Genomic DNA, 26,391 nt, shown 5'->3' on the forward strand with positions numbered 1-26,391 from the left:
ACTAGCATGCATTGTGCATGCCAGACATGGTGACAGTGCCAGTCAGTGGAGGCTCCTCAGAGGAGGAAGGGAAGGATCATCCTCCTCGGTGGATTTCAGAAAAATGGAAATAGTGAAACAACGTTTTAAAATCTTTTTTAGATAAAACTATACTAAATATATGCACCACACATTGTGGAAATGCAGTACTGAGAGAGACTTAGTCATTTCTTCAAACAATCATCTTTATTTAATATCTATTCATTATTGCAATAATGAGACGTCAACCCAACAGTCTTGACTGACTGTTAGGCTGAGAGTCTGAATCATACAGACAATGCACAGTTCATAAAGCTTATACCCAGAATGCTTGGTTCCACCCATCCCATATAGATTGGGGCACACGATAAGCCACTTTGGGTTCATCCTATGGTCATCTGCCTCTGGTGCTGTCTCCCAGATGCCAGGATGTCTAAGAACCATAGAGAGAGCCTCAATCTCATCTATAGCATGCAGGCCCAGTTAGACCAGAGACATATGTCTCACATACACCACTAATGATAGACTGGAATGTGGCTGTTATTTTTTATCACCGATATATCAATCCTCAGCTTCAAGCTATCTCTAGTAAAAACCATGTCCCCGACACCCAGACTAGCTGCAGGGTGCTAGAGTGGACACCATAAAAACTCAGCATTAGCAGGCCAGATTCACTCTTAGTTAAATATAAATTACTATTAATATCAAACAAATCAGGTAAGTATGTCATTTTTCCCTGACATTCCCCTCTCGAAGCTAAGCTTCTTCCACAAAAAATGTAAGTATACAAGCATTACATGATTATTGTTAAACATAAATTCAAACAAACAAGTACATATTTCTAGTGCCTGATATTTCATCCATAGTAAACAACCTTTCTTTTGGGTGCTGAGTTTTAGACATATCTTAACTAAACACAGTCAATCTGGAATATAAAATGAAACATAAAACATGTAATCACACATGATTCATTACAGGAAATAGGACAGTCATCACACTGGCACTTTGCACAAAGACAGGGGTCAGCGTGACAGACACCACTCTCTGGGCACCTTGTACATTCAGTGTGGGCTCCACATCTGGGTCCTTATGCTCAGGATTGGGGTCCTCATCAGAAATGTAGTCAGGAATAGGGAATAGGTCAGGGAAATCATTCAGTTTCCAAATCCTAATTAAAACCCAATTAATCATCCAACAAATTTAGAATGACATTGCTCGGTGATTCACATTGGTTGTATCATTCAAAATCAAAAACCCTCAATTTAACACTGGCAGAATGTACATTTATATTACCCTACAATATATTAATCTCATAATTATAGTATTAAGTTCCTAATCAGGGTTATAATTACAGATCAGTATCTCAATGCATTCTTAGCCTAAATCACTATAAATTTAGCAGTGTAGACCTCCAAGTCTAAAATAATTACGGGTAAAGTTGACCAACCCCCTCCCTTCTCCAGCACTTAATCTTCTGGCATTTTTCTTAATTTTCTTCTTCAGATAACTTCACAGTTCAAGGTGGATGGCCCTTGATAATGTCCCAATTTCAACGTCTCACCTGAACCCCACCACAACTCATTAAGTCTTGTCCATTTGCCAACCAGCAATATGAGAAGTTTTGGAACAGATCTCTCTCCATGCTCACTCCACGTGGACTTCTGTTGCACTCCTGAGTGAAAAACATTTGATAACTTCAACTGGATGCTGTACACCGTTTGCTGGCTCAGACTCAGGTCTCTAGATAGAAGTGATGCAGGACAGGGCTGTAGTGAAAGCCATTTCTTCAGCCGGTTAGAGGGGTTTTGAGGTCCACACCCTGTTTGGTCAAATTATCCCTCCTATGCATCTAAATACCATCGCCACCATAACCTCAAGAAAGGACAAATCAGAACAACAATTCAAATTATTACTACTACCAATATTCTTAATGCAAATCTCTAAAACACGTGTCAAAGAAAAAAATATCACGTTCTGTTGAATCAATGTTCCAAATTAGCTTATACTCCCTTATCACACCGTCAACCTCATCAGTGATTGGATCATTCACAGAGTCAGGAAATGATGCTGATCATCCAGCAGACCCAATCTGGTGAGATTTATCAAACCAAAACAGAACAAACAACGCAACAATACAATCCTTCATACATCACTCAATACATCCCTACATATCACTCAAGGTGTGAACTTCAAACTCCCCCAAAAAAGAAAAGAAGGTAATTCCCCCATCTTGATGCCTAATTCACCATAGTGACTAATGTGTAAAAACAACAACACTACAAATCAAATACTACCCTAACTCCAACAACATTTTTTTTTTACCCATATCCTCATAGTAAAAATAGACTAGAGACAGGTCTAACCTTCTTGTGGTCCTATTAGTTATAAAACTTCTCCGGAATTATCAGTATTACAAATGACTTTTAAACCAGTATTAAATATGACCTTTAAATCATCATCCAATGTTTCTCTGCATTCCAGTGAGGGCGATCAAACCACACGAGAAAGTCAGGACAAAGGTCAGAGGTCATTCAAACTCTGTTACTTTCTCTATTAGACCAATTATCTAAAAAACTGTTAAACATGTCATACATTTTGTCTCCTAGGTTTACAGTAAGTTTCTTCAGTACATTTTTTAAATCAAAATAATTTATATGTGTTCAATTAAAACTCAGAAAAGAAACACTTCTGAAAATTCCATTTGTGTGTGTGCCCCTTTAAGATACCTAGGCATTAACCCGTATTCATACCCAATAAGTTGTGTGTGTGTGTGTTAAACCATAAGTCAAAAACAAACAAAAATGGCCAGGCCTTATGTAACCTGGTAACTCCTCTTAACGACTGAATCCGGATACCTTTATGCCTATAAAACTGCCAAATTTCACTAACCCCTCTTCCAAGACCATAGCCTGAGGAAACATTCCAAACAGAGAAAATGACTAGCCCCATTCTCCTGGAAGAGAAATGTCAATTTATTTAGCATTCAATATACTAATATCATAATCAGCAACCCAAAGGTTTTAACTACAAACAAAACATATCTTGATAAGTCTTGATAAGTCCATTGTACTCCCTCAAATCATTAATCGTTTGTTTTAATCTACCCCAACATTTATGTGCGCTTAATTTAGCATACACTTAGAAACAATTCACTCACATATCGTATTATATGACTGGTCTCTATTTTCCATAACCATGTAAAATTGTCATGGTATCATTACTAGACCAATGTGGGCTACCTGCCACCCCATGGGACTCTCAATCACAGCCTGACATGATACAGCTTGGATTCGAACCAGGGATTACAGTGATGACTCCTGCGCTGAGATGCAGTGCTTCAGACTGGTAAGCCACCCGGAAGCCCTAATACAGTGTTTCATTATGTGGAATCGACACCGTCTAAAATAAACTAATCCCAGAGCTCCTTTATGGTAATTCTTTGAGAAACAGACTCCTCACAAGTCCTTAACTGACAGCTTCATTAAATAGTACCCTCAAAACACCAGTCTCACCGTCAACAGTGAAGAAGAGACTTCGGGATGCTGGCCTTCTATGCAGAGTTAAAAAGAAAAAGCCATATCTCAGACTGGCCAATAAAAAGAAAAGATTAAGATGGGCAAATGAACACACACTGAACAGAGGAACTCTGCCTAGAAGGCCAGCATCCCAGAGTCGCCTCTTCACTGTTGAAGTTTGAGACTGGTGTTTTGCGGGTACTATTTAATGAAGCTGCCAGTTGAAGACTTGTGAGGTGTCTGTCTCAAACTAGACACTAATGTAAACTGGGGCCTCCCACTCCTCTTTGAATTCTGGTTAGAGCCAGTTTTTCGCTGTTCTGTGAAGGAAGTAGTATACAGTGTTGTACGCGATCTTCAGTTTCTTGACAATTTCTCGCATTGAATAGCCTTCATCTCTCAGAACAAGAATAAACTGACGAGTTTCAGAAGAAAGGTCTTTGTTTCTGGCCATTTTGAGCCTGTAATCGAACCCACAAATGTTTATGCTCCAGATACTCAACTAGTCTAGATAAGGCCAGTTTTGTTGCTTCTTTAATCGGGACACAGTTTTCAGCTGTGCTAACATAATTGCAAAAGGGTTTTCTAAATCATTATCTTGGATTAGCTAACACAATGTGCCATTGGAACACAGGAGTGATGTTTGCTGATAATGGGTCTCTCTACGCGTATAGATAGATATTCCATAAAAAATCTGCCGTTTCCAGCTACAATAGTCATTTACAACATTAACAATGTCTACACTGTATATCTGATCAATTTTATGTAATTTTAATGGACAATTTTTTTGTGCTTTTCTTTCAAAAACAAGGACATTTTTAAGTGACCCCAAACGTATGAACTGTAGTGTATGTATGTATATATATATATATATATATATATATATATATAAAACTTTCACTTACTTAGTTAGCGAATACAGCTAGCTAGTTTACCCTATTCAAACAACCGGTTCAAGCAGAGAGGGATGCTAGCTGGCTATGGCTATCCAACACTGGAACTCTTCCAAGTCAAGGTAAGCTTTTGGTTTAATTTATTTATTGCCACGGGTCCCGCCAGCGTAACTAATAAACTGCTTGATGTATACTGTACTACATGATTTTAGCGGCGTTACTAACACTTTAGTTTTAGCAGCTACACTTGCCCAATCTGTTACCTATACAAAACTAAAATACATCTGATGAGGATGAATGCAAAGAAGACAGCAAGACCTATAATAGTTTCATATTAACAGTACTGAAGGATATGTCTTGTACAGCACATTTGGAAAGTATTCAGACCCCTTTATTTATTCAATTGTTTTTTTCCCCCTCATCAATCTGTACACAATACCTCATAATGAAAAGAGCAAAAGATTTTTGACAAATTTTGCAAATGTATTAAAAATAAAAAACAGATTTTTTTTAACGTATTCCGTCCCTTTACTCAGTACTTTGTTGAAGCACCTTTGAGAGCGATTACAGCCTCGAGTCTTTTGGGGTATGACGCTACAGCTTGGCACACCTGTATTTGGGAGTTTCTCTCATTCTTCTCTGCATATCCTCTCAAGCGCTGTCAGGTTGGATGGGGATTGTTGCTACACAGCTATTTTCAGGTCTCTCCAGAGATGCTTGATCGGCTTCAAGTCCGGGCTCTGGCTGGGCCACTCAAGGACATTCAGAGAGGGTTGTTGTCCTGTTAAAAGGTGAACCGTTGTTCCAGTCTGAGGTCCTGAGAGCTCTGGAGCAGGTTTTCATCAAGGATCTCTGTGTACTTTGCTCCGTTCATCTTTCCCTCGATCCTGACTAGTCTCCCAGTCCCTGCTACTGAAAAACAAACCAACAGCATGATTCTGCCACCACCGTGCTTCACTTTAGGGATGGTGCCAGGTTTCCTCCAGATGGGACGCTTGGCTTTTAAGCCAAAGAGTTCAATCATGGTTTCAGCAGGCCAGAGAATCTTGTTTCTCATGGTCTGAGAGTCCTTTAGGGGCCTTTTGGCAAACTCCAAGCGGCTGTAATGTGCCTTTTACTGAGGAGTGGCTTCCGCCTGGCCAATCTACCATAAAGGCCTGATTTGGAGTGCTGCAGAGATGGTTGTCCTTCTGGAAGGTTCTCCCGTCCCCACAGAGGAACTCTGGAACTCTGTCAGAGTGACCATTGGTTTCTTGGTTACCTCCCTGACATTGGCCCTTTTCCCCCGATTGCTCAGTTAGGAAGATTATTGCTGCTGCCAAACTTCCTCCATTAATGAATAATGAAGGCCACTGTGCTCTTGGGGACCTTCAATGCTGCAGAAACCTTTTGGTACCCTTCCATTGATCTGTGCCTCGACACAATCCTGTCTCGGAGCTCTACGGACAATTCCTTTGAACTCATGGTTCGGTTTTTCCTCTGACAAGCACTGTCAACTGTGGGACCTTATATGCAATAGACAGGTATGTGCCTTTCCAAATCATGTCACATTATGAATTGAATTTACCACAGGTGGACTCCAATCAAGTTGTAGAAACATCTCAAGGATGATCAGTGGAAACAGAATGCACCTGAACTCAATTTCGAGTCTCATGGCAAAGGGTCTGAATACTTATGTATATAAGGTATTTCATTTTTTTATTTAATACATTTGCAAAAATGTATAACCTGTTTCCACTTTGTCATGATGGGGTATTGTGTGTAGTTTGATGAGACCTTGTTATTTATTTAATCCATTTTAGAATTAGTCTAACGTAACAATGTGTAAAAGTCAAAGGGTTTGTATACTTTCTGAATGCATTGTATAACACATCAATCAAACATACTTTGGAAAGAACATTTCACAGTTTAAATATGTACAACAAGCCGGAAATATTTAAAAGTGCAATGTCCTTCCCTTTTACTGCACAGATGCATGGGGAATGCATCTACAGTAGTTCAGTGCAAATACTCATCAAGTACCCAGTACTGCAAACACTCATCACTGCAAGTACTCATCACAATTTGGTTCAAATGGAAGTTGTGGGAACTTACTTTTTTGGTTTACCATTGCTTCTAGGAACAATGCCATACAGTTGGACTAACTAGCATTAATGGCATCAATGGCTAACACTTAAATAACATTCCATAGAATTCTGTGGCAGTAAAACGGAACATTTTTTAAATGTTCCGAGAACGAAAGTGAAAATTTAGCCTATTCAGGGAATGGTAAATTAGGTACATTTTTTTGGGTTTCAGGGAGGTTCTGAGAATGTTTTACTATGATTCCCTGAAATACTTGCTGTTTTTTCTATGTTCTGAGAACGGAAATGGTTGGTTATTTGAAGGTAATTAAATAAAGTTCTGAGAACATTCTCTGAATATTTTGAACAAAATGTAAAGGTTACTTTCTTAAAAATAATTTTAATAACAGTTTGGGTTAACTGTTTTGAACTCCAAGCACAGAATGCTTTGCAAACCTAGTCCTATCGGTACCAAAGTTTCAGAAATCTTCATTAATTTTGGTAATTAACAGAAAATCTATTGCAATCTATCGTAACTTTGGTAATTTATACTTGTATATCTTAAAAAAGATATGTTCATATATAGTGTTCATTTATATATCTGTGTCCATATTGTCCATACGTTTCTAATAGATAGACCATATGGGTGAAGAGAAAATAGCCTAGAAAAGCATCTAATCAACAAGCATCTAATCAAAAGGCATCTAATCAACATTTAATCACAACTTTCACCAGTTTGAGGCAAAAACATTCACAAAAAAATACATGTTGACGTAGTAAAATAAATAAAAATGCACCAATGATATTCACTAAGTTAGATGGTTTATATTTAGGATGATATTTTACAGCTTTCTCATTCATTTTATTTTTAAATAATTGTATTTAATTATTTCATATATTTTCCATGTGATAAGGCCAGAAAACAGGACAGAGAGAACACCGGTGATATTATGAAATACCCCCAAAAGACCAGTAGATACAGTATCTTGTGGTAGATTACATAATTGAAAGTTTACAGTAAAATACCCTCCCTTTGCAACCCTAGATAGGACACAGAAATGAATTTGCAAACACATGTATTTTTTTGTTGTGGCACAACGTCAGTGAAATTCAGTACCTATAGTCTTCGGTTCTCTATCCATGGAATTACTCCACTGCGCAACCAGGATGGAGCTAGCATGCCATGTTCATTTTAGTCTATTCAAACAGACCCCATTTGAAAGGAAACAAGCATTAATAAAGATCAGGTGTGACCAATAAGTGGGCGAGGCCAACACACCTGAACACACTTAACAAGATAGAGGATAAACAGTTTTGTTGATGCTAAGAATGAAATGTTTTTAAATAACATTCTTAGAAAGTAATTTGAATGTTACTAATGTTCTTGTGGTTTTTATGGAACATTATCTTAATGTTCTGAGAACATGACTTTAAAAATAACCATGAGGAAACCTGCAGAAAACATTATGCTGAAGTACTGAAAATCCCACAGAAGACTGTTGTTTCTTAATATTCTCTGAACTATTTGAGAACATTCCCAATGTCAAACTAGTTGGAGAACATTCCTAGAACATTACCAAAATTGACATTAAATCCAACCATGTTTGAACTTTTAGGAAACATTCAGTTAAAGTAATGAAATACCAAGATTATAAAAAAAAAAAATCAAGTTCCTTAAATGTGCCGAGAATGTTCCACAGTCAAGCAACTATCCTGCACCATTCCCAGAAAGTTGTAGGAAGGTTGTATGCAAAATAACCATATGACAACCCCGCTGTCACCAAGCTCTAAGAAACTTTTGGTTCTTAGAACATTTATGTGCTAGCTGGGTAAGCAATTAAATGCTAAATGTAGTCTTGCTTAACCAAATGTAAACATATCATACAAAAACTCCCACAAATGTCAAGAGTTGCAACAAGGCATTCTGCTCCTCTTTGTAAAACAACGACATAGTAAAACATCACAGTGACACATTAAAATAAAAAACAAACATAAATAGACAGGCAAAAAAAAAGGCACCAAATAGTGGAGAGGTGTCCTCCAGACTCTTTTACTTTTCTGACTCCCTCCATCCTTGTGCATTTTTCCCAAACTTGTAGACCAGCCTTCGGCCATCCACGTGTTCCAGGATTTCCCGTTTGTAGTAATATCTGGAAAGGTTAATGGAACAGCCAAAATGACTGCCTTCTTAAGATGCGAACCAGGAAATATACATCAAAACACCCAAATCCCTTCAGTCTTTACCTCATAGCTCGGCTGAGCTTCTCGTAGGTCATGCTGCTGTTGTTCTTCTTCTTGCCCCACAGCTGAGCAACAGCCTCTGACTTGAGGAAACGGAACACGCCATCTGTCCGGTCCTCCCACTTGAGCAGGCCTGAGTTCCGCTCTGGGTTCAGCAGAATGTCCCTAATGAACTCCCACAGGTGGGTCCCCCGGGGGTCTGAGGAGAAACACATGAGTGGTGGCATTAGAACAATCTACTGCACATCAGTTATAGCATAGGCAAAACATTCAGCATGTAGCCATCATCTGATTGAGCATTTACATTAAAAGATAATGAGCGATTGTATTGAAGATGATAAATACTACTCACTGTGTTTTTTCATCTGATGAGGGCGACTGTCTGAAAATAAATTAATAGACACATGGTCATTAAGCAGATGCTCACAACAAATTAAAATGAAGACATTCAATATATTTGGTACATGTGACAATCAAACTCACTAGTGGGTCTAGCATCATAGTAGTCCAACCAACTAATTAAACAGAGCTTTAACCCATACGTGTTTAACACTTGTACCGCTGTCTTACGCATTCCATATTCATTCTATGGAACCCAATACTGTACAATTACATGGGTGTGGGAAACATTTACAGGATGAGTTTGTTCAGTTGTATCGTCATACATTGTTTGCTCAGTGGCATTGTTTAGTGAAGGAGTAAACTCAGCTGGCCCATTCCCAAAACTGTCACTTACTGAACGTTCATGGACTTCAATAGCCTTGAATTGCCACTTTGCTCAATGATGTCTTATGCTTCAAATTCGCATTGGTGCAGCAATAATTTATTTGGGGACTAGGCTACTATAGATCTAGATCTAAGTCTTCTCAAGGCTTGGGTCTTGTTCCAATGTCTTTGTTTACATAATGTTTATAGGTTTTCAGTCCTCATCCTTTACCTGGACTTGAGGTAGTGGGTGATGCCACAGGTGCAAGACATTGACATGAGGGATCAAAAATGTCTAAAAAGTAAAGACATGTCAACATATAAAAAATGATGCTGTCTGTAAGTTAGTTAAAATGTTGCATTTTTAAGTCTCTCCTATCCATTCCAATGTGGTACCTACCTGCAGGATATATGCTAGGTTCTGGGAATGGACAAGGGAAATCTGAGAAGAGGAGAGCACATAAAGCTTACACTTACTTAATGAGAGGCATAAAGTAACATCTCAAGAGTTTATTGAAATCACAGACTAGATTATTTATAAATATACAGTAACAGTCAAAAGTGTGGACACCTACTGATTCCAGGTTTTTTCTTTTCTTTTTACTATTTTCAACATTTTAGAATAATAGTGAAGACATCAGAATTATGAAATAACATACGGAATCATGTAGTAATCAAAAAAGTGCTAAACAAATCAAAATATATTTTCTATTTCAGATTCTTCAAAGTAGCCACGCTATGCTTTGACAGCTTTGCATACTCTTGGCATTATTTAACCAGCTTCATGAGGTAGTCACCTGGAATGCATTTCAGTTAACCGGTGTGCCTTGTTAAAAGTTATTTTGTGGAATTTCTTTAATTCTTTCCTGCGTTTGAGCCAATCAGTTGTGTTGTGACAAGGTAGGGGTGGTATACAGAAGATAGCCGTATTTGGTAAAAGACCAAGTAAATATTATGGCAAGAACAGCTGAAATAAGAATAAAATGACAGTCCATTAGTACTTTAAGGCATGAAGGTAAGTCAATGTGGAAAATTTCAAGAACTTTGAAAGTTTGTTGCAAAAACCATCGAAAGCTATGATGAAACTGGCTCTCATGAGGACCGCCACAGGAAAGGAAGACCCAGAGTTACCTCTGTTGCAGAGGATAAGTTAGTTACCAACCTCAGAAATTGCATCCCAAATAAATGCTTCACAGAGTTCAAGTAACAGACCTATCTCAACATCGACTGTGTGAATCAGAAGAAGCAAAGAAATCACTACTAAAGGACACCAATAATAAGAGACTTGCTTGGGCCAAGAAACACGAGCAATGGACATTAGACCGGTGGAAATATGTCCTTACGTCTGATGAGTCCAAATTTGAGATTTTTGGTTCCAACCGCAATGTCTTTGGAAGACACAGAGTAGGTGAACGGATGATCTCTGTGTGTGTAGTTCCCACCATGATGCATGGATGAGGAGGTGTTATAGTGTGGGGGGGCTTTTCTGGTGTTGGTGGTTGAAGATATCCCTCTAGTGGTGTGGGGGCTGTGCTTTGGCAAAGTTGGTGGGGTTATATCCTTCCTGTTTGGCCCTGTCCGGGGGTGTCCTCGGATGGGTCCACAGTGTCTCCTGACCCCTCCTGTCTCAGCCTCCAGTATTTATGCTGCAGTAGTTTATGTGTCGGGGGGCTAGGGTCAGTTTGTTATATCTGGAGTACTTCTCCTGTCCTATTCGGTGTCCTGTGTGAATCTAAGTGTGCGTTCTCTAATTTTCTCCTTCTCTCTTTCTTTCTCTCTCTCAGAGGACCTGAGCCCTAGGACCATGCCCCAGGATTACCTGACATGATGACTCCTTGCTGTCCCCAGTCCACCTGGCCGTGCTGCTGCTCCAGTTTCAACTGTTCTGCCTTCTTATTATTCGAACATGCTGGTCATTTATGAACATTTGAACATCTTGGCCATGTTCTGTTATAATCTCCACCCGGCACAGCCAGAAGAGGACTGGCCACCCCACATAGCCTGGTTCCTCTCTAGGTTTCTTCCTAGGTTTTGGCCTTTCTAGGGAGTTTTTCCTAGCCACCGTGCTTCTACACCTGCATTGCTTGCTGTTTGGGGTTTTAGGCTGGGTTTCTGTACAGCACTTTGAGATATCAGCTGATGTACGAAGGGCTATATAAATAAATTTGATTTGATTTGATTTGGTGACACTGTCAGTGATTTATTTACAATTCAAGACACACTTAACCAGCATGACTACCACAGCATTCTGCAGCAATACACCATCTCATCTCGTTTGCGCTTAGTGGGACTATCATTTGTTTATCAACAGGAAAATGGCCTAAAACACACCTCCAGTCTGTGTAAGGGCTATTTGACCAAGAAGGAGAGTAATGGAGTGCTGCATCAGATGACCTGGCTTCCACAATCACCCGAACTCAACCTAAATGAATGGCTTGGGATGAGTTGGACCGCAGAGTAAAGGAAGAGCAGCCAACTAGTGCTCAGCATATGTGGGAACTCCTTGAAGACGGTTGGGAAAGCATTCCAGGTGAAGCTGATTGAGAGAATGCCAAGATTGTGCAAGCTATTATCAAGGCAAAGCATGTCTACCTTGAATAATCTAAAATATATTATATACTTTTTTGTTACTATATGATTCCATGTGTTATTTCATAGTTTTGATGTCTTCACTAAAATGTAGAATATATAAAGAAAAACCCTTGAATGAGAAGGTGTGTCCAAACTTTTGAATAGTACTGTATATTCTTAGACCGCAAATTGACCGCAGAAGCCTAAACAGATATATTTGTCTAAAACATAATGATTTCAAACAACTGATTTCATTTAAAAAAAACTTTTTACACCCCTTTATTCCCAATTTTCATGATATCCAGTTGGTAGTCAGACTTGTCCCATCGTTGCAATGCCATACGGACATCATTTCAAACCTTGATTACATTTGGGAATATTGTCCTGTTTATGGTGCTGTCTTTTGGATAGGATGTTAAAACGGTTGTGCTGACACTCTGTAGTCATTTAAATTCCCATGGTGGTTATTGTAAAAGTAGAGGTGTTCACCCCGGTGTTATGGCTAAATTCTCAACCTGGCCACATTCCATCATGGCCACCTAATCATCCTCCTCATTCTTAATTGGCATATATCACTCCTCACCTCTCCACATGATAACTGATGTGTGGTGAGAGTTCTAGTACAAAATGGTCGCCGTGCATAACTGAAGTGGGTGCTACACATTGATGGAGGATGAGGTGAGTTGAGTTTCCCCCTACTACTGTATGCAAAGCGCTTTGAGTACCTCAGTTGGTAGAAAAGTGCTTTATAAATCCAATCAATTATTCATTATTAGTATACGATCACATATGTCTCTCTATTATGCGTGTGAATGCTTGGGAAAATATTTCCAAATTAAAATCACTTGGAACTGCTTTTTTGTTGTTTTTAGTCTTTTAATTCCAACAATGTAAATTCAACAAAACATTATAATTTTTTTGTTGTTGTTGCTTGGGGCCAAATAAAACCACCCCCAGGCCAAATCCAGCACAAGGCCCGCCAGTTTGGGAACCCTGATCTAGAGTTTCTATAGACTCCCCGTTCTCTAAGAGGGTCTGAAGCATTGTATATATTCTATAACTTTATAAATTACAATTTTATAAGCATACAACAGTGCATTTTGAATAAAGGACGTGAAAACAATGTACTACATCCTCTCTGGGTTTGTATGCTTTTGACAGCTCTTACCATCTGCCTCTGATTTGATAATGTCCAGTGGGTTAAACTCCACTCCAGGATACTGCCCTGTGTAGGGATGACATGGAGAAACAAGAGGTCATTGTTATTTCACTGACAGTAACAACACCCTTCTTTATTTTGTGTTGCATGTAGTCAAACTTGATGCTTAAATCCTTGATCCTTCCACCGTACACTGGTTCAACTGTCTGTTCTTGTTTGTTTGTGGTTTTCTAACCAACTCAAATCATGTTGAAATTAAATACTACATTCAAAAATCTGAAGACCAAATGTATCCTTCACAGTATGTTTTTACAATACATGGTCAGACCTGGCCTCCATTCTGATTAACATAAGACACTAACAATAACAGAGGACGTTACAGCTTTGTCCAATGTGTGAACCTACCCCTCCATTTGAGCTCGTTGAGGCTTTGGTAGAGGATAGGCCCCACGGTGCCTGCGGCCCGTGTGAAGTCCTGGTAGGTCATGCTGCACAGTTGATGGCCGTCCACGTCAAAGTTCTGGAAGTGGATGCTGGCAGCGTCAATCTGGTGCATGTCCACCATCTGCTGCAGCCACTGCCACACCAGGTACTTTGACCAATACTGAGGCTTGTAGTCCTGGGACCACAGGCGACTGGTGTAACCGGGCATCACTGTGGAAACTGGGGATAGGGTTGAAGACAGAGATTAGGTGCGTTTTGTAATAGCTGTGAGTAGCATATCAAATATTTAATCTTCGAGTGTGCTGGGGGTTTTGTGAAAAAATATTAACTCTGGCTAACCCAGGTACTTGTTAATAATTAAACCAGCAGAGCAATTTACTGAAAGAGCCATTGAGTAACCAAACTAGTCCTCACTGTCTGGGCAGGGGTAGGAGCTCCATGTTGTGGGCAGCTGGCTCTCAATGCTGGCAGTGGAAGGGATGCTCATGATACAGGTGGTATGACGGACCATGGTCCAGAGCTGGGGGAGAAAGACACGTACAGTCAGTAGGGAGTAAAACCCCAAACAAGGTGATTGGTAGGCTGCCATGTAATCACACACAGTGCACATAGACAGTGTTATTCCCCATAGTGAGTTGAGATGTTTGCAAATGAGATATTTCTAAATTACATCATTGACAGTTGTGAAAGTGCAGGAGTTAGTATAGGGAGAGTGTGGGTGTCTATTTTGCATACATACACAGTGCATTCGGAAAGTATTCAGACCCGTTGAATTCCAAAATTTGTTACGCTACAGCCTTATTATAAAATGTATTAAATTGTTTTTGTCCCCTCATCAATCTACACACAATACCCCATAATAACAAATTAAAAACAGGTTTTTAGAATTTTCTGCAAATTAACAATAAATAAAAAATGATATCACATTTACATAAGTATTCAGACCCTTAGTATTTAATTGAATCACCTTAGGGAGTTATCGCAGCCTCGAGTCTTCTTGGATATGATGCTACAAGCTTGGCACACCTGTATTTGGGGAGTTTCTCCCATTCTTCTCTGCAGATCCTCTCAAGCTCTGTCAGGTTGGATGGGGAGCGTTGCAGCACAGCTATTTTCAGGTCTCTCCAGAGATGTTCAATCGTATTCAAGTCCGGGCTCTGGCTGGGCCACTTAATTATCTCTCTGTACTTTGCTCCGTTCATCTTTCCCTCGATCGTGACTAGTCCAGTCCCTGCTGTTGAAAAACATCCCCACAGCATGTTGCTACCACAACCACGCTTCACCGTAGGGATGGTGCCAGGTTTCCTCCAGACATGATGCTTGGCATTCAGGCCAAAGAGTTCAATCTTGGTTTCATCAGACCAGAGAATCTTGTTTCTCATGGTCTGATAGTCTTTAGGTGCCTTTTGGCAAACTCTAAGCATGCTGTCATGTGCCTTTTACTGAGGAGTGGCTTCCGTCTGGCCACTCTACCATAAAGGCCTGATTGGTGGACTGCTGCAGAGATGGTTGTCCTTCTGGAAGGTTTCACATCTCCACAGACGAACTCTGAAGCTCTGTTAGACCATTGGGTTCTTGGTCACCTCCCTGATGAAGGCCCTTCTCCCTTGATTGCTCAGTTAGGAAGATTCTTGTTGGTTCCAAACTTCTTCCATTTAAAAATAATATAGGCCACTGTGTTCTTGGAGACCTTCAATGCAACAGACATTGTTTAGTACCCTTCCCCAGATCTGTGCCTCGACAAAATCCTGTCTCTGAGCTCCACGGACAATTCCTTCAACCTCATGGCTTGGTTTTTGCTCTGACATGCACATGGCTAACGGGACGTGGTGTGGTCACAAAAGCATACAGGAACTCAAATCCTTCTGTTCACCTGATTTAGAATTCCTCACAATCAAATGTCGACCGCATTATCTACCAAGGGAATTCTCTTCGATTATAATCACAGCCGTATATATTCCGCCCCAAGCAGACACATCGATGGCTCTGAACGAACTTTATTTGACTCTTTGCAAACTGGAATCCATACATCCTGAGACTGCATTCCTTGTAGCTGGGGATTTCAACAAGGCCAATCTGAAAACAAGACTCCCTAAATTGTATCAGCATATCGATTGCGCAACCAGGGCTGGCAAAACCTTGGATCACTGCTATTCTAACTTCCGCGACGCATGTAAGGCCCTGCCCCGCCCTCCTTTCGGAAAATCTGACCACGACTCCATTTTGTTGATCCCTGCCTACAGACAGAAACTAAAACAAGAAGCTCCCACGCTGAGGTCTGTTCAACGCTGGTCCGACCAATCTGATTCCACACTCCAAGACTGCTTCCATCACGTGGACTGGGATATGTTTCGTATTGCGTCAGACAACAACATTGACGAATACGCTGATTCGGTGTGCGAGTTCATTAGAACCTGCGTTGAAGATGTCGTTCCCATAGCAATGATTAAAACATTCCCAAACCAGAAACCGTGGATTGACGGCAGCATTCACGTGAAACTGAAAGCGTGAACCACTGCTTTTAATCAGGGCAAGGTGACCGGAAATATGACCAAATACAAACAGTGCAGCTATTCCCTCCGCAAGGCAATCAAACACGCTAAGCATCAGTATAGAGACAAAGTAGAATCTCAATTCAACGGCTCAGACACAAGAGGTATGTGGCAGGGTCTACAGTCAATCACGGATTACAAAAAGAAAACCAGCCCCGTCATGGACCAGGATGTCTTGCTCCCAGGCAGACTAAATAACTTTTTTGCCCGCTTTGAGGACAATACAGTGCCACTGACACAGCCTGCAACCAAAACATGCGGCCTCTCCTTCACTGCAGCCGAGGTGAGTAAAACATTTAAACGTGTTAACCCTCGCAAGGCTGCAGGCCCAGACGGCATCCCCAGCCGCTCCCTCAGAGCATGCGCAGACCAGCTGGCTGGTGTGTTTACGGACATATTCAATCAATCCCTATCCCAGTCTGCTGTTCCCACATGCTTCAAGAGGGCCACCATTGTTCCTGTTCCCAAGAAAGCTAAGGTAACTGAGCTAAATGACTACCGCCCCGTAGCACTCACTTCCGTCATCATGAAGTGCTTTGAGAGACTAGTCAAGGACCATATCACCTCCACCCTACCTGACACCCTAGACCCACTCCAATTTGCGTACCGCCCAAATAGGTCCACAGACGATGCAATCTCAACCACACTGCACACTGCCCTAACCCATCTGGACAAGAGGAATACCTATGTGAGAATGCTGTTCATCGACTACAGCTCGGCATTTAACACCATAGTACCCTCCAAGCTCGTCATCAAGCTCGAGACCCTGGGTCTCGACCCCGCCCTGTGCAACTGGGTACTGGACTTCCTGACAGGCCGCCCCCAGGTGGTGAGGGTAGGCAACAACATCTCCTCCCCGCTGATCCTCAACACTGGGGCCCCACAAGGGTGCGTTCTGAGCCCTCTCCTGTACTCCCTGTTCACCCACAACTGCGTGGCCACGCACGCCTCCAACTCAATCATCAAGTTTGCGGACGACACAACAGTGGTAGGCTTGATTACCAATAACGACGAGACGGCCTACAGGGAGGAGGTGAGGGCCCTCGGAGTGTGGTGTCAGGAAAATAACCTCACACTCAACGTCAACAAAACTAAGGAGATGATTGTGGACTTCAGGAAACAGCAGAGGGAACACCCCCCTATCCACATCGATGGAACAGTAGTGGAGAGGGTAGTAAGTTTTAAGTTCCTCGGCACACACATCACAGACAAACTGAATTGGTCCACCCACACAGACAGCATTGTGAAGAAGGCGCAGCAGCGCCTCTTCAACCTCAGGAGGCTGAAGAAATTCGGCTTGTCACCAAAAGCACTCACAAACTTCTACAGATGCACAATCGAGAGCATCCTGGCGGGCTGTATCACCGCCTGGTACGGCAACTGCTCCGCCCACAACCGTAAGGCTCTCCAGAGGGTAGTGAGGTCTGCACAACGCATCACCGGGGGCAAACTACCTGCCCTCCAGGACACCTACACCACCCGATGTTACAGGAAGGCCATAAAGATCATCAAGGACAACAACCACCCGAGCCACTGCCTGTTGACCCCGCTATCATCCAGAAGGCGAGGTCAGTACAGGTGCATCAAAGCTGGGACCGAGAGACTGAAAAACAGCTTCTATCTCAAGGCCATCAGACTGTTAAACAGCCACCACTAACATTGAGTGGCTGCTGCCAACACACTGACTCAACTCCAGCCACTTTAATAATGGGAATTGATGGGAAATGATGTAAAATATATCACTAGCCACTTTAAACAATGCTACCCAATATAATGTTTACTTACCCTACATTATTCATCTCATATGTATACGTATATACTGTACTCTATATCATCTACTGCATCTTTATGTAATACATGTATCACTAGCCACTTTAACTATGCCACTTTGTTTACATACTCATCTCATATGTATATACTGTACTCGACACCATCTACTGTATCTTGCCTATGCCGCTCTGTACCATCACTCATTCATATATCTTTATGTACACATTCTTTATCCCCTTACACTTGTGTGTATAAGACAGTAGTTTTGAAATTGTTAGTTAGATTACTTGTTGGTTATTACTGCATTGTCGGAACTAGAAGCACAAGCATTTCGCTACACTCGCATTAACATCTGCTAACCATGTGTATGTGACAAATACAATTTGATTTGATTTGATTTGAACTGTGGGACCTTATATAGACAGGTATGTGCCTTTCCAAATTATGTCCAATCAATTGAATTCATCACAAGTTAACTCCAAGTTGTAGAAACATCTCAAGGATTATAAATGGAAACAGGACAAACCTGAATGCTTATGTAAATGAATGCTTATGTCTGAATGCTTATGTAAATAAGGGGTTTGTTTTTTATTTACTTCAATACATTTGTAAAAAAAATCTGTTTTTTTTGCTTCATCATTATGGGTATTGTGTGCAGATTAATGAGTGATTTAAAAAAAATCTATTTTAGAGTAAGGGTGTAACGTGACAAAATGGGGAAAAGTCAAGGGGTCTGAATACTTTCTGATTGCACTGTATGCCTATTTGTTTTTCTGATGGTAGAATGAATGGGGTTAGTTACGTTCAATGATGTGATACTCCCGGTGTTTGGAAGGCGGCCCATGTACTTTCCCTTCACAAAGGTTGCGGCCTATTTCTAATCTTTCTTGCCAAGCTAAAATATTAGAATCCTTGATTCATTCTCAGCTAAGATCTTTGTTATCTTTGAAATGTATTCTAAATGCACACTACATGACGAAAAGTATGTGGACACCTGCTCGTCGAACATCTCATTCCAAGACCATTTGCATTAATTATGAGTTGGTGCTCAATTTACTGCTATAACAGACTCCACTCTTCTGGGAATGCTTTCCACTAGAATTTGGAACATTGTTGCTAGGACCTGCTTCCATTCAGACACAAGAGCATTAGCAAGGTCTGGCAATGATGTTGGGCAATGAGGCCTGGCAAGCAGTCAGCATTCTGATTCATCCCAAAGGTGTCCGATGAGGTTGAGGTCAGGGCTCTGTTTAGGCCAATCAAGTTCTTCCACATCGATCGACAAACCATTTCTGTATGGACCTCGCTTTGTGCACGGGGTATTGTCATGCTGAAACAGGAAAGGGCCTTCCTTAAACTGTTGCCACAAAGTTGGAAGCACAGATTTGTGTAGAATGTCATTGTATGATGTAGCATTAAGATTTCCCATCACTTGAACTAAGGGGCCTAGTTGGAACCATGAAAAATAGCTACAGACCGTTATTCGTCCTCCACCAAACTTTACAGTTGGCACTGTGCATTGGGGTAGGCTTCCGCCAAACCCAGATTCATCCTTCGGACTTCCAGACGGTGAAGCGTGATTCATCACTCCAGAGAACACGTTTCCACTGCTCCAGATTCCAATGGCGATGAGCTTTACACCACAGTTCTTGTGCTGACGTTGTTTCCAGAGGCAGTTTGGAACTCACTAGTGAGTGTTGGAACTGAGGACAGCACTACATGCTTCAGCACTCGGTGAAACCATTCTGTGAGCTTGTTGCTCTTTAGAAAGGCCATTCTACTGCAAATGTTTGAGCATGGAGATTGCATGACTGCGTGCTCGATTTTATACACCTGTCAGCAACAGTGTGTCTGAAATAGTCCAATCCACTAATTTGAAGGGGTGTCCACAATTTTTTATACACAGTATAATGTTCATCATTCAGGTTTTTGATCAGGTCATAGCACCATCTCTGCTTCATCCCTATGTATAAATGATGTGGTTACCTGCATGGATAAAAATCAGTATTATTCTGCCCTCTTCATTGACCTGTCAAAGGCTTTTGCAACTGTTGATCACTCATTGATAATTCAGAGGCTTTCCTCAATTGGCCTAGACCAGGTTGCATGTAATTGGCTTAAAAATCGCTTGACAGATAGAACTCGATGTATATCTACTGATGGTGTTAAATCAGGTTCCCTTACAGAAGGCGTCCCGCAGTGGTCGATTCTGGGTCCTGTGCTTTTTACTGTTAACATTAACTATCGACCATCGTTAAAAAAATGTGACCTAAACTTGTATGCCGATGATACTGTTGTGTATGCTATTGCCCCCACGGTTGAAAAGGCTCTATCTATACTACAGTCTTCCTTTATTGTATTATACAAATACTTTATTGACCAGAAATGATTACTGAATAAAGGTCAAACTAAATATATGTTGTTCTCTAGAGCGCATAAAATTAAGTCAGATGATTTATGCAATGCACTTTGGATGGTGTCTATTGATTGTGTCCGTGCTTACAAATATCTGGGCATCTGGATTGATGAAAAGCGGACTTATAAAAAGCATATTGATGAGTTAAGAAGTTGAGAATAAAAATGGGCTTCTTCTATAGAAATAGGTCTTGCCTCTAGCTAAATACTAGAAAGCAGATTACTCAGTCAATATTCCCATCGGTCCTACACTATGGCGACATCATCTATATGGACACAGCTGCCACTTTTTAAAGCCATTAGATGCAATTTATCATAACGCACTGCACTTTATTACGGGCAACAATTTTAGTGCTAATCACTACATTCTCTACCAGCAAGTTGGTTGGCCCCATTTTGACTTTAATTTCACGTTTAAAGTTGACAAACAAGTTAATGAAGGTCCAAAGAATTGAAGTGTCATTGTAAAAGTAAATGCAACATAAATAACATCAGTGAATATTTATAGAAAGACAGTAGTGCTACAGTACTGTATGTGAACCATGGTATACTCTACTCCATATCACTCCCTTGACTGCCCGTGAAGTGTTGGCCATAGTGGGTCAACAACATGGTTACGTTCATTGAACTGTTGTTGAGAAAACCGTTCACCACAACCATATTTGCATTCAATATGTAAATATATACTATGTGCTGAGGTGTATTTATGTCTGTAATAAAGCCCTTTTGTGGGGAAAAAGTCATTCTGATTGGCTGGGCCTGGCTCCCCATTGCGCACCTGTCCAGTCATGTGAAATCCATAGATTAGGGCCAAATGAATCTATTTCCTTATATGAACTGTAGCTCAATAAAATCTTTGAAATTGTTGCATGTTGCATTCATTGTTTTGTTCAGTATACATTATTCAAGTTGGAGGTCAGCACTGAGGCCTGTGACGAGTATATAAGAGGAAGGCGGAGTGGCTGCACCACAGTACTTGCAATGACTTTGTCACATATTTGAGTGTTTGTCGAGTCCAGGGGTTTCCAAACGTTTCTGTTTCGTGACCAAGCAATTGAGGTTTCTTTTGAGTCGCAACCCACCATAAAGTTTGAACAGTGAAAAAAACATACAATAACCAAAGAATAAGCAAAACATGTATTAATAATACATTATACTGTCTTCCTCAATCCAAAACCAGTTTCCCAAGAACTTGAGTCAACATCCCTGAGTATGATTTTCACTAGAGGTATATGGCCTTTGACAGTTCAGGCCAAGTGTTGGGTTCAGATCTAGATCCTATTGACATCTTGCCAAGCCTTGCCAAATGTACGCTTTAGGTTACCATCAGTGCAGTCTACTGTCTGTTTGCCTGCTGTCTAGTCTAAGCAGCCTAAAGACTGTACATGTGAGTAGACTGCTGGCATTGTATTCCTGAATGTTTAGTTAGGGACATGCTGTCATCAGGTCGTAGTTTCTATTTTCTATAGTCTCCTGGACGGTTGAAGGTTAACTTGTTAACGATACATGGTGTGTGCTATTCAGGGATGAGTCATAAAGTTCCATGTTAGCTAGACAAAGAGCTTTGGAAACTCACCTCTGATCAATATTCACTGGCTGTGCATATCACCAAATAAACAAAGTTTCATAACATAATTATGTAAAACCATGAGGAAATACTTAAAGATGAAGGAAGTGAACAGATAATAGTATGATCACTGATCAATGTCACTTCAGGTAAGCAACAAGCAAGTGCAGGCAGGTCACTCTTTTCTGGCTCTGAAGTGTCTGAGGACAGATACACTGTGGAGTTTTATATCAACTGATGCAAGTTACAACCAATGCTAGGTGATTACTGTAGAGTAGGTTGTTATCAGGTACAGTCATTCAACCTAAAACAAAACAGCAGTGGTTGAAAGTACCCAACTGTTATATTTGAGTGAAAGAAAAGATACCTTAATAGAAAATGACTCAAAATGACTCAAGTAAAAGTGAAAGTTACCTAGTTAAATACTACTTGAGTAAAAGTCTACAATTATTTTAAATATACTTTAGTTTTAAAGTACATAGTAATTGCAAAAAATACTTAAGTATCAAAAGTAAAAATAATTCCTTAAGTTAAGCAAACCAGACGGCATGTGTTTTTAAATACTTTTTTTTACGGATAGCCAGGGGCACACTCCAACACTCAGACATATTTTACAAACATAGCATTTGTTTTTAGTGAGTCCACAAGATCAGAGACAGTAGAGATGACCATTGATGTTCTCTTGATAAGTGTGTGAATTGGAACATTTTCCTGTCCTGCCAACCTTTCGAAATCTAATGAGTACCTTTTGGTGTACAGGGAAAATGCACGTAGTAAAAAGTAAATCATTTTCTTTCGGAATGTATTGAAGAAAATGTTGTAAAAAATATATAAATAGTAAAGTACAGATACCCCCAAAAAACTACTTAAGTAAAAATACTTTAAAGTACTACTTAAGTACTTTACACCACTGCAAAACAGTAGTTTGACTTTCATGCATGTAATCAGTCACAGATCAGTGCTCATCTGGAGCGGAGGTTTGCATCCCTATGAGCTCAGAACAAGTATTTGATACATTGCCGATTTTGCAGGTTTTCCTACTTACAAAGCATGTAGAGGTCTGTAATTTCTATCATAGGTACACTTCAACTGTGAGAGGCGGAGTCTAAAACAAAAACCCAGAAAATCACATTGTATGATTTTTAAGTAATTCATTTGCATTTTATTGCATGACATACGTATTTGATCACCTACCAACCAGCAGGAATTCCAGCTCTCACAGACCTGTTAGTTTTTCTTTAAGAAGCCCCCCTGTTTTCCACTCATTACCTGTATTAACTGCACCTGTTTGCAAATTAATTACTTAAAAATCATACAATGTGATTTTCTGGATTTTGTTTTAGATTCTGTCTCTCACAGTTGAAGTGTACCTATGATAAAAATCACAGACCTCTACATGCTTTGTAAGTAGGAAAACCTGCAAAATCGGTAATGTATCAAATACTTGTTCTCCCCACTGAATAAGTAACGGCCAATGTCAAACATGACATTGAGACCTACAGACAGTGCTGAAACAGATTCAATCAGCATTGCTTCATAACATTTTCCAAGAGCGTGCTGGAATAGAACCAATAGAACGTTATGGATAATCATTTGAAAACATGAATAATATATGTTGCTCATTTTAGAAGGTTGTTTTGACATTGAGGTTCAGAAAAAATATTTTGCATATTTATGTGGTATAAAAAGAGCTGACCAGCGTTTTGTTGTACGTCTCTTTCAAAGGGGCAGTTTTTTTCTCAAAGCAAAACAGAGCCCTTACGTTGTAGAATAATAGTGAAGACATCAAAACTATGAAATAACACATTTGGAATCAAATAGTAACCAAAAAAGGGTTAAACAAATCAAAATATATTTTAAATTTGAGAGTCTTCAAAGTAGCCACCCTTTGCCTTGATGACAACTTTGCACGCTGTTGTTATTCTCTCAACCAGCTTCATGAGGTAGTCACCTTGAATGCATTTCAATTAACATATGGGCATTGTTAACTTAATTTGTGGAATTTCTTTCCTTCTTAATGCATTTGAGCTCATCAGTTGTGTTGTGACAAGGTAGGGGTGGTATACAGAAGATAGACCTATCTGGTAAAAGACCAAGTCCATGTTATGGCAAGAACAGCTCAAAAAAGCAAAGAGAAATGACAGTCCATCATAACTCGTTTAATTTTAAGACATGAAGGTCAGTCAATTCTGAAAATTTCAAGAACTTTGAAAGTTCCTTCAAGGTCAAATTGCTGCAAAGAAACCACTACTAAAGGACACCAAAAGTAAGAAGAGACTTGCTTGAGCCAAGAACCTCAAGCAATGATCATTAGACAGGTAGAAATCTGTCCTTTGGTCTGATGAGTCCAAATTTGAGATGAATTGAAGAATATTCCACATAAAATATATTTTGATTTGATTTTTGGTTACTACATGATCCCATGTGTGTTATTTACTATTAATCTGCAATGTAGAAAATAGTAAAAATGAAGTAAATGAGTAGGTCTGTCCAAACTTTTGACTGGCACTATTGATTTGCCCATGACCACGTTTACCTTGTAAACCAACGCATATGCCTTTCTCTTCAGGAATTCAAAAGCAAGCCGCACAATTATTTTAAATCAGTCATCTTCTTTAACACCGTATGAACAGCTCTTTAAAAGTTTTATGTCATGCTTGAAAAAGTTGAAGAAGCATTGCTGGCAATCAAAGCTTGACACAGTTAGACACATGAATCCAAACAAGCACAATCTAGTTTGAAAAGACAATTAAAGTAATGCCTACATTGCTTTGTTACAGTTAAAATACCTACTGTCTGATTAATGAAAACACCCATTCATTCCTATGCCCAGCCATTTGACATTAGATTGATTTCACTCCAGTCAGTCATTATAACAGGAACTAACAACAGGAACAAATCTGGTTGCCTAACAATGCTTAGCATGTTTTCCTACCAGAGCTGTGGAATGGAGTCCGACCAGGCCTGTGTTCAATGGGTGTGTTGTCTCTCTCTCTCGTTCGTTCTTCTCTCAGATGACTTTAGGTGGGTAGCTACAGTAGCTGTGGTTCTGTACACAGGTGGGTGAAGTGTTGTTGTCAGTGCTAGCAGTTGTGCCTTTCCAACTCCAAAAACAAACAAAAAAAAGTGCTTGCCCACACACACCAAGGTGCTGCTCCAGCAGTGGGTATTTTATGCTGTCAGCTTCCTTTTCCTATCCTTATCTCTCTCCAATTGGCTACGAGGGTAAGTTCATGCAAGTTAGTAATTTGGATTTGGGTGACGGAGTGAATAACAGCACACACCTGTCATAGCTTTTACTTTCACTCTGTTCCCTCTCTCTCTCCAGCTCTCTCTCACTCACTCACTCACTCACTCACTCACTCACTCACTCACTCACTCACTCACTCACTCACTCACTCACTCACTCACTCACTCACACACACTTGTAAAACTAACCTTGTGGGGGGACACAATTCAGTTCCATTCAAAATGTAAAAAAATATAACCATAACCTAAACCCAAAAACCTAACCCTAAACCTAACCCTAGCTCCTAAACCTAATTCTAACCCTAACACTAATTCTAGCCTTAACCCTAGACCCACTAGAAATAACATTTGACCTTGTGGGTGCTCACTTAAAATTACACAACAACTAGGTCAGTCAACATTTACTAGACCGTATTTCCACAGTACATGGTTGCCATTGCACTCAGGTCAGGTCCATCAACAGTGAAATTACCACGCAGGCGTACTAATAACAGAGTGATAGCACCGTAATAACAGAAATATAGGGATACTGAAAACATGAACTTAACAATGGGGCGTAACAAAATGTCGCCAGTTGGTCAAAGTGTGGTGCATACACACACACACACACACACACACACACACACACACACACACACACACACACACACACACACACACACACACACACACACACACACACACGCGCGCACGCACGCACGCACACACGCACACACGCACACGCACACACACACTTCCAAGCGTTTAAAGTTAAACATTTAGAGTTAAACAGTTGTCGATTTACTTGCATGTTACAGAAAGCTAAATTGTAGCTGGTCCTGTCAGATAGCATGGCACACATTAGCCCTTTTCTAACCTCACCAGGTGGCAGTGATTACATCCTGGCACAACTTCTGCAGCCAATTAAAATCGTAGATGTAGTTGGACATGTTCAAATTCCTCTCTGTGTAAAGTGCCTAGTTCATGTAATTGTCACAGATTATGACAAGGGTTCGAATCTCACATAAGTCCCCCCCCTTTGACATTTAGATTTACATGTATCCTATTAGGTTAGTGTGTTGAAGAGGGATGTAGCCTACAGTCAACAGTATAAAAATGAAAATGGACTTACATTTCAGCCTTGCACACAAACACACTGCTATTGCCTAATAATCATATTGCATAGGCTATGTTACATGGACATGTCCAACAAAATATTTTATGTGCATTTTTATAATCATCTGCTTTGT

At 40.2% G+C, this 26,391-nt stretch overlaps 1 protein-coding gene across 3 annotated transcripts; it reads right to left on the reverse strand.

Annotated features, from left to right (window-relative positions):
- Positions 1-226: 226 nt before the first annotated feature.
- On the reverse strand, positions 227-25,188 carry LOC112252515 (ETS homologous factor). 3 transcript variants are annotated; one of them, XM_024423799.2, is made up of 9 exons: positions 24,849-25,188; positions 14,024-14,129; positions 13,571-13,828; positions 13,175-13,231; positions 9,836-9,877; positions 9,668-9,730; positions 9,083-9,112; positions 8,734-8,929; positions 227-1,890 (listed from the first exon to the last, which is right to left on the reverse strand). In XM_024423799.2, the coding sequence occupies exons 2-9, from the start codon at positions 14,118-14,120 to the stop codon at positions 1,860-1,862; spliced, it is 774 nt and encodes a 257-aa protein (XP_024279567.1). In that variant the 5' UTR covers positions 14,121-14,129; positions 24,849-25,188; the 3' UTR covers positions 227-1,859. The 3 variants fall into 3 exon arrangements, with proteins under 3 accessions (XP_024279567.1, XP_024279565.1, XP_024279566.1); XM_024423797.2 differs by lacking the exon at positions 227-1,890 and adding an exon at positions 8,223-8,639; XM_024423798.2 differs by lacking the exons at positions 227-1,890; positions 9,668-9,730 and adding an exon at positions 8,223-8,639 and having other exon boundaries at positions 24,849-25,187.
- Positions 25,189-26,391: the final 1,203 nt, after the last annotated feature.

This window comes from Oncorhynchus tshawytscha, linkage group LG06 (genome assembly GCF_018296145.1).
Source record: "Oncorhynchus tshawytscha isolate Ot180627B linkage group LG06, Otsh_v2.0, whole genome shotgun sequence".
Lineage (NCBI taxonomy): Eukaryota > Metazoa > Chordata > Actinopteri > Salmoniformes > Salmonidae > Oncorhynchus > Oncorhynchus tshawytscha.

Excerpts from the sequence above, each read along its gene's own strand:
- LOC112252515 (XM_024423797.2), bottom strand. The coding sequence starts at position 14,120 with ATGGTCCGTCATACCACCTGTATCATGAGCATCCCTTCCACTGCCAGC. Across the intron at positions 13,232-13,570 it reads CAACGAGCTCAAATGGAGGG|GGCAGTATCCTGGAGTGGAG; the intron begins GTAGGTTCACAC and ends ATCCCTACACAG. Across the intron at positions 9,731-9,835 it reads ACCTAGCATATATCCTGCAG|ACATTTTTGATCCCTCATGT; the intron begins GTAGGTACCACA and ends TTTACTTTTTAG.